At 39.5% G+C, this 17054-nt stretch overlaps 1 protein-coding gene across 1 annotated transcript; it reads left to right on the top strand.

Annotated features, from left to right (window-relative positions):
* Positions 1–12643: 12643 nt before the first annotated feature.
* LOC139479315 (uncharacterized) lies at positions 12644–14293 on the top strand. Its single transcript, XM_071262176.1, has one exon. The coding sequence runs from the start codon at positions 12644–12646 to the stop codon at positions 14291–14293; it is 1650 nt and encodes a 549-aa protein (XP_071118277.1).
* The last annotated feature ends 2761 nt before the right edge of the window (positions 14294–17054 follow it).

Consider the following 17054-nt stretch of genomic DNA (forward strand, 5'->3'; position numbering starts at 1 on the left):
GAACCCAATTGTTACGAGTAATGAGCAAACGCTTTAACCACTGGGCTACCAAACCACCCCATTTACCATACGTATTGACATTGGCAAATTCCCATCCAATTCCTTGTGTGTTTAATGGAGCAAACATATCTTAAGTAACATTATTCATGTGGCACAAACCGCCTCCGTGGTCTAGAGGTAGAGCGTCCGCCCGGAGAGCGGAAGGTCCGGGGTTCGATCCCCTGCCACGTCATACCAAAGGACGTTAAAAGATGGTACTTGTTGTTACCCTGTCTGGCGCTCGGCATTAAGGGGCTAAAACAAGGACTGGTTGGCTCGGAGTCAGTATACTGTGTCTGAGTGAGGTATTCATGTTAAACTGCGGTATGGTATCTCAGTGTGCTGGCACTATAAATCGGCATCAGTCCGGACTAGTATAAGTGCAATAATCTTGGACGCGACGTTAAACCCAATTTCACCTCACCTCATGTGGCACAATTGATGAAGATTTGTGGGTTGAAGTAATTAGAAAGTCTGTTTCCTAATGTCCCAACCAAATGAGAAACGATTGAATAGAAATAGAGAAAAAATAGTATTACTACATTCCGGATGGGAGCCTCTTTATTCCTTCTTATCATGCGGCTAAATCAGAAGGACTGGATAATTTGCATGTTGTCTGTCATTATGAAGTATGTATCGCAATGATTTATGGACATTGTATAAAAGAAAGCCGAAGTAAAAACGAACGTCCCTCTGGGATGCCATGTCCACCATTTAGACCGGCAGAAGTTCTGTGCCCAGTGCCGACATCGATAATTCTCCTGCTGCAGGCGTTTTGAAAGGCCGGTATATGTGCACATTGTTAAGAAATGGTGTGTATCACAATCGTGCCTTCCTATCCTACTATCCTATTACCTAATAAATTCTGATGTTAACTGTTGCTGTTGACAGTTAATTTTGCGATACGAGAGCAGCCCAGAACCTTTGTTGTTTACACGGAATGCAGCTAAATCCTTTTTCGCTTTTGTAGAAGAAACGCTACAGTTGTTTATAAGATATATGACTTCGTTTTCATATAGAAACTAAAACGCCTCATGTGTACGACAGATGTTATCATTATTCTTGTTTACCGGTAGATGCGTATTCATCTGATAATTTCAGTTTTATGGTCATTGCTATTTGTTACTTATAACCTTGTACCATCGAGGAATGTGCACCTAACATTATGACTGATCATCGCCAGTGACAAGATAGGATGACAATAGACAGAAACCTTAGAGTCACGAAAATCATCTTCAGCTTCCTCTTTGAAAGACGCATACCCGGGATATCTTATGTAAGATTTAAATGATACTAAAATAAAATTATATATATATATATATATATATATATATATATATATATATATATATATATATATATATATATATATATATATATATATTAAGTATTAAGTTTTGGATACCGCAATGTCTGTTCATAATACTTATAGTTAGGTAGTGCTTGAATGCTAGGTCATCAGTGGAGGTTGATGGATATGTTATATGGTTGATCTGTGGCATTATATACTACTCAAAACAAGTTAAAGAACACCCACAATTTGAAGGTTGTATGTTTTAATACCCAACAGCATGACCAATTGACATTACACCAAATTTCAATTGACATTACCCCAAATTACATATCTATAAGATTTAAATTGTCAGGTGATGCATGATAATATACAGTTAATTATAACATAAAATGATCCTTGAGAGCTTACGTTGTATAAAGAGACGAGTTGATTGTGTGCCCAGTTGTGTTTGTTGGTATTCTTGGTGGAAAAATGCCCTCTTACTCCACACTTTTGAGAGAAATATCCCCGAGAAATATTACATTATGCATCCTTACTGAAACTATACTCCAATCATCATTTGACAATTTATAGTGACGTCAATATTGATGAATGAGGTTAAAATAAGAAAGTTATCACTTAATAACCTACACACGATAACAATGAAGAACATATTTTTATTCAGACATGTAATATCACAAAACAGTTATTTTCAGTTAGGTCAATGATTATTATTCGATAATAACAAACTTTCGTCTCGTGATTTGTGTATTTAATAGAAAATAATTGTGAAAACCGGATGCCAAAATGATGGTTGCCGGACTATAAGTCGTATGAGAATCAACGTTAGGTTACGTCAATTCACTTCACGGGTTTTCCAACATCCAAAGTTGACGCGCTACAAACAGTAATATAATTATTTTCTCGTCTGCACTGGGTTTCCGTGTAATGGCTGGAGATTAGAAATTGCGAAGTTGTTTGTATAACTGTTGGGGGATTATAATACCGGGTAAGAGGCTGCCGTCTTGGTAAGAGAAATATTTTATCTTATTTCGGAGACTCTGATATTTCGTGACGGGTTTTAATCTCCTAAAAAGTGATCACTAACAAATGATCTTTATGTGTATGTAATCTTGATACCTGCAACACGCGCCCGGAAGCTCCTTGACCTTTAACCTACACAGCGCCCTCTACGATGACCTGACCTGAGTCAACACACAAGAAAGGTAAACATTCTCTTAAAATGTATGTATCACCTAGGGCCATGCACTTACCCTATCACTGGAAACAAAAGGCTTAGAGAATTAATGTGTATTGTTGTGTTTGATAAAAAACATGGTTCCGACGATATGGATGAGATTTCACTGACAACGTATTATAGCCGTCCTCAACTTTCCACCCACGCCTGCGGTTCGTCACGTTAATGACGCTGTGATTTTATTTCCTACCTCGGGTGACAAATAAAACTACAGATACAGGAACTGACTGACAATAATTTTCTTAGCAACTGCAGTGAGTGAGTGAGTGAATGTTGTTTAGCAATATTTCAGATATATAATGGCGGCTGAAGTTAGTGTTAGTTGGCTGTGAAGGTCCCAAAGATTGGGAATCTATTCGGACCCGCAGTGAGTGAGTGAGTGAGTGAGTGAGAGTGTGTGAGTGGGTGGTTTTGGGGTGAGTGAGTGAGTGGTCAAGTGAGTGAGGGGCGGGCGGGCGAGCGAGGGAGCGAGTGAGTGAGAGTGTGTGAGTGGGTGTTTTGGGGTGAGTGAGTGAGTGTGTGGGTGGGCATCGGGCGGGCGAGCGAGTGAGTGAGAGTGTGTGTGTGGGTGTTTAGGGGGTGAGTGAGTGAGTGGTCAAGTGAGTGAGTGAGTGTGTGGGTGGGCAGCGGGCGGGCGGGGGAGCGAGGGAGCGAGTGAGTGAGAGTGTGTGAGTTGGTGTTTGGGGGGTGAGTGAGTGAGTGTCAAGTGAGTGAGTGAGTGTACCCCTTGTGCGCTCGACATAAAGGGGACAAACAAGGACTGGTCGGCTCGGATTCAGTATACTGTGTCTGAGTAGGGTTAAACTTGAGGCATGGTATCTCAATGAAATATTACTATAAAATCGGCCATATATTCCGATATATATATATCGGACTGCAAGACGCTTTATATACATTGTTAAATCATTCCTATTGAACAACAGAGAGACAAAGGGGGCACAAGGTTCTAAAGCCCCACAGTACAGAGTAACAGCGCTTTGCTGTCAGTATCCTTTGGTCATGGGTTCGAATCCGAGATACACCTCGATCATCATATTTGTTTGGTCAGCAGCATTTTCTTGTTTGTTAGTATTATCAAAATGGTTAACGACAACATAAACAACACACCAAGCTGACACGTCGTGATATAAATAAATAATGTTCAAAGTGGCGTAATGATTACCTCTCTCATCCACCGTAGAACCATGTTAGCCAGTAGGTATGTCACTAGAATAACATATACCCCTGTCATTCATGTGAACTGTGGACATACTAACTGTTATGACAATAAACTTTGTTATCAATCAGTCAGTTTGTTGTTTTTCAAGGTCATATGACCCATATTACAAACATATATATCATACAGTTATATTACATTGCACGTGCATTATCATGTTGGATAACATTACATTTCCCTTCTAATTTGAAATACAATATATATATATATATATATTTTGACAGATAAAATAGATTCTCAAGTATTTGTAATTAATTATAGACATCATACCGTGGGCTTGGTTGTTTGTTCCGACTTCACAACGAGTATGTGCATTGGTAACCAGAGGAAACACAAACAAAACATGCTTTTCATCTTCTGGTCATTTACATTGTGAGCAGAGAGAGTCTTCATCGCCTACATCAAATTTGCCTTCACGCACGTCTTGAACACCAAATGTATTGTATCCACTTCTAAATTTTAACCAAACCTTTCTGTAATTACGTACATTAATATTTTGGACATAGATTCAAACTGAAGTTCTGATTTCATGGTTGAATAAATATAAGTGATCGTGTAAATGTGAGAAGTGAATGTCAGTTTTGTTTAGCACATTGAAAGATACGCTGTTTCATACGTTGTGTCTTCATTACCAACTCCCTGGGATATCCAAACATGCCCGAAGCCTCAACTAAATAGCAAATTTCTAATATGAGATGCCCAATTTAGATTATTGGATGATCGTGTTGGTTACTGTGCATCCGTCTGTGTTGAAGATACCTGGTATTTAGTATGTGCGTCATGATCAAGTGATTAACTCAGATTACATCAATACATGAATGTTACCTGCGCAATTAATTCTTTAAAAAATATGTTTAATGGGTCATAAACTCCCTTTAAAAAGATTGGTGTAACATCATGACAGACACAGAGCGATCCGAGATCTATGTCGTTATGACAACAGGAAAGATGAAAAGATAAAACAGATTTATGACAGGTTAGGCTTTAACAATATTTTCTATAACCAACAATGTACTAAAATGTTCACAAAGATAGAAACAAACAGATTTAGAAACGATATACTTTTGATGAAACCGAAATATGTTTTCTTTTGAATAACCTGTATAAAAAGAAACGCACTATGAGGGACAGGGTTGTCCTGAAATATACTAAATAGATGTAGGTATACGATAAAATAGTTCAAGTCGTTCATGTAAAATGGGAAATGCATACACCCTAAAATATACAAGCAGCACGTTTTTAACTGGTATTTTGGAAGTTAATGTAGGAAATTAAAGCAAAATGACAACTTGTTTATTCATATTTTAGAATCCGTTCGTGCAGCTACCAAAATGTGTATCATGTGTTTGTACACAGGTACCAGAAAAAAGGCATAAACTACTTTTGTTTGTTTAACTCTGCATTCAACATTCTTCAAGTCTGGAGCAGAAAAATTAGTGATTGATGTTATGACCAACGTTTGTGTGTATGTTGTTTAACGCCGCACTCAAGCTGTATGAAATCGACCAATATATTATCGAGTCTGAATCAGACAAACTAGTGACCGATATGATGAGCAACGTGTGTGTGTTTGTTGCTTAACGCTGCATTCCAGCTTTATGACAAAGACCAATTTATTAACGAGTCTGAATCAGACAAACTAGTTACTGACATGATGAGCAACGTGTGTGTTTGTGTGTTGTTTAAAAACGCACTCAAGCCATATGACGTCGACCCTTATATTATTGAGCCTGGACTTGACCGACCAGTGATTGATATTATAAGCAACGTCACACGTCATCGCTGGACGTAATCAACCAAGCCACAGAGCCTCCAGGCACATGCAGTCGCCAGGTACTCCATCTTTGGCTGCAGGAGACCCGCCCCGGAATCCCAACATGAGGGTACATCCATCACATATACACGTGTAACATAGGCGATAAGGTGATATAAACTGCCGGGGAAAAGAAAATATATACCTATGTTTAATGGTCGCTAAAAATGAAACAGAGAAAAAATGGTTATTCGAAGGTGATGTGTTTGATACTGGTATCGTAGTTGTGTTTTGTATCTTAAGTTGACAGTGTTTCGGCGACTGTTTTCAGCCTAGTAGCGTTTTGATAACGTTTGTAATTTTGGGGTCAAGTGAAATTTCAAGCGTATACTTTCTTTTACCCGTTTAGATCATAAACATACATGTTTATCCCCGATCCATCTTAAGCACTGTGTCCCTGAATAATATAAGGTTAGCCATCTGGTGCAGTTATTCGTACTCTGGGATGGGAATTTTGGTGTTTATTGTTAATAATGGTCCATCCGTCTTGCATGAAGTTCAATAGAAGATATGACGCACACACGCACCTTACAGGAAAGTTATTAAATATGTTGTATGGTGCATAGACACGGCCAAGCTGGTCGCTTTATGACTTGAATTATACCATCGATCATCCAGATATGATTTGCTAAGTATTTACCCGAGAGGAAAATAAACACCTTTTGACGACCCGATGATAGCGTGGGGCCATGGCATAGAGGCTGACAATACCTGTACACTACGTCACCTGTAATTGCATATTGTTATAGGTGACAAAGCTATCAGTATCACCGCGACACCGGAGAAGCGAGTGCGGTGAGAGGTCACTCAACCATGCCGCTATGGCACCTGTGTACCTGTCACCCTGTGACGTCACGCCAGATCACCGGGGTACACCACACGCGACGGTCACACAGACAATGGGGACAGGTGCCTCCTGTACCCCGGCGCCCTGAGGGTACCGTTCCCCACCCCCTCACCCGTTACTAACCACTGACACAGTTTTATGAAAGTTTGTAAACACAATACAGTCGCAATACTTGTTGATAAAGTTACGGCGCGGATGTGTTTTTATTCCTTGATTAATGATTTGTTTATGAAGTGTTTCTCTCGCCCGAGGCTATCACTTCGCAACGACGTTATGTCAGGTAGAATATTATGTATACAGTTTGACTCAGTGAACTGTGGGGTACGGGCTGCGGAGCGGTGGGGTCACGGAGTACTTCTTGCACAGTGTGTTGTATCCTGGCATACACTGACCCTTTGTCGCCTTGACCAGTCCAGTCAGTTGTTTCGTGGATCCCCAGCTGATTGTAATCGTACTCTGATGATGTATGACAATTATGCTAATAACTCTATATAATTTCTATACAGCAAAACCTGGTCATTCCGGAAACCTGGACCACTGCTGTCTACCTGGCATGTTTCTACAAAGGTACATAACTCAGTGAACACTATGCGTTAATTCAAACAGGTTAATGCGACGGCATAGGCCGGATTGACAAAAGTCAGCTTCAAATATTACATGTCTGTTCAAACAGTGTCTGGCGCGGTTGGGTAGCCCAATGGGTAAAGCGTTCGCTCGTCACGAGGATGACCCGGATTGGATTCCCCAGATGGGTACAATGTGTAGAGCCAATTTCTGGAATCCCACGCCGTGATATTGCTGGAATATTACTAAAAGCGTCACAAAACCATATTCACTCAAACAAACATTTAAGAAAAAAACATTAAATATTCATTTTAATATTCATTCGACACTGAGAGTAGAATGACCCCGTTTTTCATTTGTACTCATTACCAGTGAAAGGTTTATTCTATGGAAAGACAATGGTATTTGCGTACGAGTTGTAAATACTGTCTTCTGAAATAAAGATGTCTTCAATATGTTCACAGTATATATTTCCGATGGTCAAGTGACGTACACTTGTGCAAGTCGTGAAACATGTCTATACCCCACGACACAAACATAACTACCTAAAACTGTTATGAATATGTATTTAGCAGACCTATTGTGAAGTAAATTAATGGGTACATCATTGAGGTTACCGCTGTTCAAACATTGCCTCAGTTATCTCCCCATTGTAGCCCAGGTCGTAGACGCTATCTAATTTGGTTAAACCTTCAACTACGACTACGATACGGACACACCAAGGGTCTTAAGAAGGAAGAATATGTGATATCAAGCCACGACAAGAGGATCCTTTCAGTTTTAAGGGACACAACTCTGCACAGAAAATGGGGACGCGTTAGTCCACGGACCCATCCGTACCCAACATACTTGACAAAAACTAATATTACAATCAACACAAAACGAGGAGAGTGTTACACAATATTTAATTCATGCAATTTATATTTCTTTTCTGAGTGTATGTTATTGGATTATATCCGTGTTAATATATACATGAAGCCGAACAAGGCGCACTTAGCCTGCTCAGCGAAGCTGCTGCTAATCAGTGTGGTAGTTGACGTCAGTGCTTGTACGGAAGGAACTGTACAATGTTACTTGTAATTGTGTTTATTTAATACATACACACACCACGCCTAGGTAGGGTCACGCCAACACCTGATGATAACCCATTCCTAAATTGTTATACAGGAGCACTTTCAATGTTACATGTACACTTACCTGTCCATCTGTGTTACCTATGCACTTATCTGTCTACCTGCGTTACATGTGCACTTATCTGTCTACCTGTGTTACATGTACACTTACCTGTCCATCTGTGTTAACTGTGCACGTATCCGTCTACCTGTGTTACTTGTACACTTATCTGTCTACCTGTGTTACATGTACACTTATCTGTCGATCTGTGTTAACTGTGCACGTATCCGTCTACCTGTGTTATTTGTCACTTATCTGTCTACATGTGTTACCTGTGCACTTATCTGTCTACCTGTGTTACATGTACACTGACCTGTCCATCTGTGTTAACTGTGCACTTATCTGTCTACCTGTGTTACATGTACACTGACCTGTCCATCTGTGTTAACTGTGCACTTATCTGTCTACCTGTGTTACATGTACACTTATCTGTCTACCTGTGTTATTTGTACACTTATCTGTCTACATGTGTTACATGTGCACTTATCTGTCTACCTGTGTTACATGTACACTTATCTGTCTACCTGTGTTAATTGTACATTTATCTACCTGTGTTACTTGAACACTTATCTGTCCACATGTGTTACTTGTACACTTGTCTATCTACCTGTGTTAATTGTACACGTATCTGTCTACCTGTGTTACATGTACACTTATCTGTCTACCTGTGTTACTTGAACACTTATATGTCCACCTGTGTTACTTGTACACTTGTCTACCTGCGTTACATGAACAGTTATCTATCTACCTGCGTTACATGTACATTTATCTGTCCACCTGTGTTACATGTACACTTATCTGTCCACCTGTGTTACATGTACACTTATTTGTTTACCTGTAGTACATGTGCACTTATCTGTCTACCTGTAGTACATGTACACTTATCTGTCTACCTGTAGTACATGTACACTTATCTGTCTACCTGTGTTACATGTACAGTTATCTGTCTACCTGTGTTACATGTACACGTATCTGTCTACCTGTAGTACATGTACACTTATCTGTCCACCTGTGTTACATGTACACTTATCTGTCCACCTGTGTTACATGTACACTTATCTGTCTACCTGTAGTACATGTACACTTATCTGTCCACCTGTAGTACATGTACACTTATCTGTCCACCTGTAGTACATGTACACTTATCTGTCCACCTGTGTTACATGTACACTTATCTGTCTACCTGTAGTACATGTACACTTATCTGTCCACCTGTGTTACATGTACACTTATCTGTCCACCTGTGTTACATGTACACTTATCTGTCCACCTGTGTTACATGTACACTTATCTGTCTACCTGTAGTACATGTACACTTATCTGTCTACCTGTAGTACATGTACACTTATCTGTCCACCTGTAGTACATGTACACTTATCTGTCCACCTGTAGTACATGTACACTTATCTGTCCACCTGTAGTACATGTACACTTATCTGTCCACCTGTAGTACATGTACACTTATCTGTCTACCTGTAGTACATGTACACTTATCTGTCCACCTGTAGTTCATGTACACTTATCTGTCCACCTGTAGTACATGTACACTTATCTGTCTACCTGTAGTACATGTACACTTATCTGTCCACCTGTAGTACATGTACACTTATCTGTCTACCTGTAGTACATGTACACTTATCTGTCCACCTGTAGTACATGTACACTTATCTGTCCACCTGTAGTACATGTACACTTATCTGTCCACCTGTAGTACATGTACACTTATCTGTCCACCTGTAGTACATGTACACTTATCTGTCCACCTGTAGTACATGTACACTTATCTGTCTACCTGTAGTACATGTACACTTATCTGTCCACCTGTAGTACATGTACACTTATCTGTCTACCTGTAGTACATGTACACTTATCTGTCTACCTGTAGTACATGTACACTTATCTGTCCACCTGTAGTACATGTACACTTATCTGTCCACCTGTGTTTCATGTACACTTATCTGTCTACCTGTGTTACATGTACTCTTATCTGTCTACCTGTGTTACATGTACAATATTATGTCTACCCGTGTTGGATGTATTTCCTGTACATACACCCATCATTGTTACAAATACACCCATCTGACTTTCATACGTGTGCTCCCCGTACACCTTTATGCCTACCTGAATTACCTGCACACCCATCTACTTGTATATCTATCTATGTACCTGTGTGTCGAGGTCAGTGAGAGCGTGGAATCCGCTTGTCCCCCCTTCATGTGACAACTCAGCTCTGTAATGCGTTGTTCATCTCAGATAGAGAACAACAGTTCACTGTGGCCGGCTGTCGATCTCGTCGATGCACTAACAATCAACACACACAGTCAGACACTGTTGGACAACACCTCTGTTCACCCCCTACTTCTAACTTAAACATAAAAAGGCACCACGACGAGTGAATCACTATATTTTTCCCATGCAGTTAACCTATTCACTAAATGAGATCTTTTATACTCACTCGGTAATGTATTCCTAATAGTTTCCGTTCGTAAATATACGGTGGGTTTGAGTGTATTGTCTATTTACATACATCGAATCCCTCACCTTAAGGGTCATATTTCCACCTAGAGTTACACCTAATACCTGTCCCTGTAGAGTGACTGTCTGTGTTTGTATCGCCAGCTAGTGTTGTGTCAGCAATTCAACTTTTAACACTCTAAGTGGTATTTATATAAACTCGACCTAGTTTTCACGCTCGATATTATATTGTCAATGCTTTAAAAGAGCATGCTTGTGCATGCATTTAAGTTTAAAGCGAAAAACGGGTGAAACCTTCACAGAGGAATCCGTGTTATTAAATTGGCTGTTTGCCATGGTGGGGATGAGATCTTTATTGGTTTGGGGTAAACTCTCCTAACACTTAAAATATAAATAAACCCCTACAGTGTTTGAATTGATTTTGTCACAACGTGTCAGGCTGTGTAATGATAACAAAACCAAAATAAACACGTCTAAAGACAGTAGAGAGCACATGGAAATAAAAATACACAGTAATAACAGTAAGAAATTATTATAGACACTTCGTTATATACCCATCACCCATCACCAAGTTCATCTCTCCTTTACGAGTGCAACTACATATATTTTCGCTCTCTAACATCTCTTTGGTTTAATTCAGATTAAGCTACATGGGTCGTAATGATAGCGAAAACATTAAAAATCGCAACTTCTTTGATGTGATATATGAAAAACAAAAAAATAAAGGAAAACACAACAGAACTGATTTAAATAGGATCAATTATGTGCCAATAGATCAGCGACGTCCGTACCTTCAGCGCCAGATCTTATCGTTGCTTTGCATTTGTTTGATTTCCTTACCAGTTGTAGAAGAAGAAGTAGAAGATGATGGAGAAGATGAAGTAGAAGAAGATGAAGGAGAAGAAGTAGAAGAAGAAGCAGTAGTAGAAGAAGAAGGAGAAGAAGAAGCAGTAGAAGAAGGGGTAGAAGAAGGAGTAGAAGAAGCAGTAGTAGAAGAAGAAGAAGTAGAAGGAGAAGAAGTAGAAGAAGAAGAATACAATGCATGAGTCAAGACTTTTGCACATGTTATACAATGTTATATCACCTCAATACAACATTAATGTTCCTTTATACAGGTAGATTCAAATATATAGCAATATATTAAATGAGCTTAACATACTTTGTTGCTAATAGTTGATTGAATTGTGTTTGCGATGGACACATGAATAGCAACTAGGGGTGCAAGTTTCTGTTTTCCGTACACAATGGACAAACTAGAAGGAAATGGTATTCATCTTCGATTGTATCATGAAAACATTTATTGCACTTAAGTAAATCGATATTGACATTGTCATTGTAAGGCAACCTTTGAATACGAAGCTTATGTCTCATAACATAATATACGGATAAGATCTTTATTTGGACATCCCTTCATAAAGCATTGCTCTGGTTCGAGTACAGACATATGCAGAATAATGTTTTAGAAATGATCAAGAAATAAATTTCGCATGCCAATTCTGAATCTCTCTGTCTTTGCTTCTTCACTTAAAACATTGTATAATTTTTTATATATTGCCGCTATCAATTACGATTCAAACATATGTAAAACCAGTTTGTAATTGCTGCAAGCGAATGTGCGTTACCCAATTGTAGCTGTTGTTTTCATCCTGTGATTTCAACATATCAGAACATGATTTAGAAATTGTAAATTGTATATTATTTGTGGGCTATGGATTGTTGAAGTGGATATTGTTTATGGACTGTGGATTATAGACTTGTATGTCATTTATGGACTATGGATTATGGAAATGTATAACATTTATGGATTACGGGTTATGGAAGTGAAAATTGTTCATGAACTATGGACTATGGAAGTGTATATTGTTTAATGACTACAGGTTATGGAAGTGTATATCTTTTATGGACTATGGATTATGGAAATGTGCATTGGATACTGGATGTAATGGATATGTGTGTGTATGGAATACGCGTTCTAAACTATATACATGGATGTGCGTGATATACGCGTTCCGAAGGATATAGGTGTTTATGGGATATACGTTCTGAAGGATGTGAGTGTGTATGGGATATTCGTTCTGAAGGATATGAGTGTGTATGGGATATTCGTTCTGAAGGATATGAGTGTGTATGGGATGTACGTTCTGAAGGATATGAGTGTGTATGGGATATACGTTCTGAAGGATGTGAGTGCGTATGGGATGTACGTTCTGAAGGATATGAGTGTGTATGGGATATACGTTCTGAAGGATATGAGTGTGTATGGGATTTACGTTCTGAAGGATATGAGTGTGTATGGGATATACGTTCTGAAGGATATGAGTGTGTATGGGATATACGTTCTGAAGGATATGAGTGTGTATGGGATATACGTTCTGAAGGATATGAGTTTGTATGGGATATACGTTCTGAAGGATATGAGTTTGTATGGGATGTACGTTCTGAAGGATATGAGTTTGTATGGGATGTACGTTCTGAAGGACGTGAGTGTGTATGGGATGTACGTTCTGAAGGATGTGAGTTTGTATGGGATATACGTTCTGAAGGACGTGAGTGTGTATGGGATGTACGTTCTGAAGGATATGAGTGTGTATGGGATATACGTTCTGAAGGATATGAGTGTGTATGGGATGTACGTTCTGAAGGATATGAGTGTGTATGGGATGTACGTTCTGAAGGACGTGAGTGTGTATGGGATATACGTTCTGAAGGATATGAGTGTGTATGGGATGTACGTTCTGAAGGACGTGAGTGTGTATGGGATGTACGTTCTGAAGGATGTGAGTTTGTATGGGATATACGTTCTGAAGGACGTGAGTGTGTATGGGATGTACGTTCTGAAGGACGTGAGTGTGTATGGGATGTACGTTCTGAAGGATGTGAGTGTGTCTGGGATGTACGTTCTGAAGGATGTGAGTGTGTATGGGATATACGTTCTGAAGGATATGAGTGTGTATGGGATGTACGTTCTGAAGGATATGAGTGTGTATGGGATGTACGTTCTGAAGGACGTGAGTGTGTATGGGATATACGTTCTGAAGGATATGAGTGTGTATGGGATGTACGTTCTGAAGGATATGAGTGTGTATGGGATATACGTTCTGAAGGACGTGAGTGTGTATGGGATTTACGTTCTGAAGGATATGAGTGTGTATGGGATATACGTTCTGAAGGATATGAGTGTGTATGGGATATACGTTCTGAAGGACGTGAGTGTGTATGGGATTTACGTTCTGAAGGATATGAGTGTGTATGGGATATACGTTCTGAAGGATATGAGTGTGTATGGGATGTACGTTCTGAAGGACGTGAGTGTGTATGGGATATACATTCTGAAAGATATGAGTGTGTATGGGATATACGTTCTGAAGGATATGAGTGTGTATGGGATGTACGTTCTGAAGGATATGAGTGTGTATGGGATATACATTCTGAAAGATATGAGTGTGTATGGGATATACGTTCTGAAGGATATGAGTGTGTCTGGGATATACGTTCTGAAAGATAAGAGTGTGTGTGGGATATACATGTACTTTCTGAAGGATGTGAATGTGTATGAGAATTTCGTTCAGAAGGATAATTATGCGTTTTCGAGTTACATGAGATTACATCCTACAGTGGCTGAGTCTGTGATTTGAGGTCGGAGGAGAGTGCAGGTGTACAGTTAGGTTAATTAGGTCACCTATCGGTCAGTTAGATGGTCATCGGTGCGGTCATATCCGTCACGACCCGCCTGGCAGAAACATGCACATATGGCCCGGCGGATACTGACATCGCTTCACACAGGATTCGGACAGCGCTTCCCGCAGGATACAGACAGCGCTTCCCGCAGGATACAGACAGACTCACTAATGTCTCTAACGCCGCACCTATCTTGTCTCGCAGAATAGTCGTTTTCTGTTCAAATAATTTTAATATTGCAATTACATTAGTTTTCTTATTAAAAACTAATAATTGCTATGCGTGTATACCTTTAGGCATATGACAATATAACTGCGTATATCGATTTGGCGATAGAGCACCGTCTACGTCATGTATATTCAAATATTTGTAAATGTGTAGTCATGCATGTGTACGTGTAGATGCATCTTGATGCGTCCATATGTGTATGCAGGAACTAATGCTAAAATCGTGACGTATTCATTCTGTTATTTTGAATGCAGTAGATAAAAGGACGATGCATTTGATATTAAGCTGCAAGTGACTTTAATAATTAACAAAACATATAGTTATGGGATAACCGTTCTGATAATGAAAATAAAATAATATTATGCATACAGAGGCCAATGTTAAAATATCTCAATTTTTTCCAGACATGAAATTTAAAGATTGGCGTCGTTTTGATTTTCTGACACGTGTAGTATTTGGCATATATTTGGTTTGTATCCTGTCATGTGTATATCACGCTGTAGATCAGCGTATGTAAAGGCTACGCCATCGTATGGTCATTTGGATCAATGTTATTCGAAGGTACATCAATTTAAGCGGGTGTGTTAATCGTCATGTACCAGTACGTGTCAATATATACATCTTCATGAACGTACCAGTATGTTAATTGTCATTTACCAGTACGTATCAATAGATACATCTTCATGAACGCACCAGTATGTTTATCGTCATGTACCAGTACGTATCAATAGATACATATTCATGAACCAGTACGTATCGGTTTGTTCATCGTCACGTAAAGGTACCTATCAATAGATACGTCTTCATGAACGCACCAGTATGTTTATCGTCATGTACCAGTACGTGCATCGTCATGTACCAGTACGTATCAATAGATACATATTCATGCAACAGTACGTATCGGTTTGTTCATCGTCATGTAAAGGTACCTATCAATAGATACATCATCATGAACGTGCCCGTATGTTCACCGTCATGTACCTGTATGTTCATCGTCATGTACCAGTATGTTCATCCTCATGTACCAGTACGTATCAATAGATACATATTCATGAACCAGTACGTATCAGTTTGTTCATCGTCACGTAAAGGTACATATCAATAGATACATCATCATGAACGTGCCCGTATGTTCACCGTCATGTACCAGTATGTTCATCGTCATGTACCAGTATGTTCACCGTCATGTACCAGTATGTTCACCGTCATGTACCTGTATGTTCATCGTCATGTACCTGTATGTTCACCGTCATGTACCAGTATGTTCACCGTCATGTACCAGTATGTTCATCCTCATGTACCAGTATGTTCATAGTCATGTACCTGTATGTTCACCGTCATGTACCTGTATGTTCACCGTCATGTACCAGTATGTTCATCGTCATGTACCAGTATGTTCACCGTCATGTACCAGTATGTTCACCGTCATGTACCAGTATGTTCACCGTCATGTACCAGTATGTTCATCGTCATGTACCAGTATGTTCATCGTCATGTACCAGTATGTTCACCGTCATGTACCAGTATGTTCACCGTCATGTACCAGTATGTTCATCGTCATGTACCTGTATGTTCACCGTCATGTACCAGTATGTTCATCGTCATGTACCAGTATGTTCACCGTCATGTACCAGTATGTTCACCGTCATGTACCAGTATGTTCACCGTCATGTACCAGTATGTTCATCGTCATGTACCAGTATGTTCATCGTCATGTACCAGTATGTTCACCGTCATGTACCAGTATGTTCACCGTCATGTACCAGTATGTTCATCGTCATGTACCAGTATGTTCATCGTCATATACCAGTATGTTCATCGTCATGTACCAGTATGCTCACCGTCATGTACCAGTATGTTCATCGTCATGTACCAGTATGTTCATCATCATGTACCAGTATGTTCACCGTCATGTACCAGTATGTTCACCGTCATGTACCAGTATGTTCACTGTCATGTACCTGTATGTTCATCGTCATGTACCTGTATGTTCATCGTCATGTACCAGTATGTTCACCGTCATGTACCTGTATGTTCACCGTCATGTATCTGTATGTTCATCGTCATGTACCAGTATGTTCACCGTCATGTACCTGTATGTTCATCGTCATGTACCAGTATGTTCATCGTCATATACCAGTACGCATCAACAGGTACATATGTACCAGAACGTATATATGTATATATATACCTGTATGATTTAAACAAACAAGTCAATATTTCCCACTTGATTCCGAAACACTTTTTCTCGGAACGACAAAGCCTGTCTATTGTAGGTGTAAAGCCAATTTGTACAGTAATGTTTCCCGCTGAGATACCGCTGCATTAATGTTAAAACCGGCACCCACTCAAACTAACTCACTATGAGGCTTGATAAAGGCTTTCGTGCCCTGCCGCGAAACTATACAAAAAAAGTGTAAGTCAACATAACTTGCCGCCTACCGATGGTAATAGTTATGACCTTTCATGTATGTTTTGAATATAGACAGG

Source organism: Haliotis cracherodii, unplaced genomic scaffold (genome assembly GCF_022045235.1).
Source record: "Haliotis cracherodii isolate W230 unplaced genomic scaffold, xgHalCrac1.p SCAF_4, whole genome shotgun sequence".
NCBI classification, from domain to species: Eukaryota; Metazoa; Mollusca; class Gastropoda; order Lepetellida; family Haliotidae; genus Haliotis; species Haliotis cracherodii.

What these genes read in the sequence shown, in the direction of transcription:
- LOC139479315 (XM_071262176.1), top strand. Translation starts at nt 12,644, where the DNA reads ATGGATGTGCGTGATATACGCGTTCCGAAGGATATAGGTGTTTATGGG.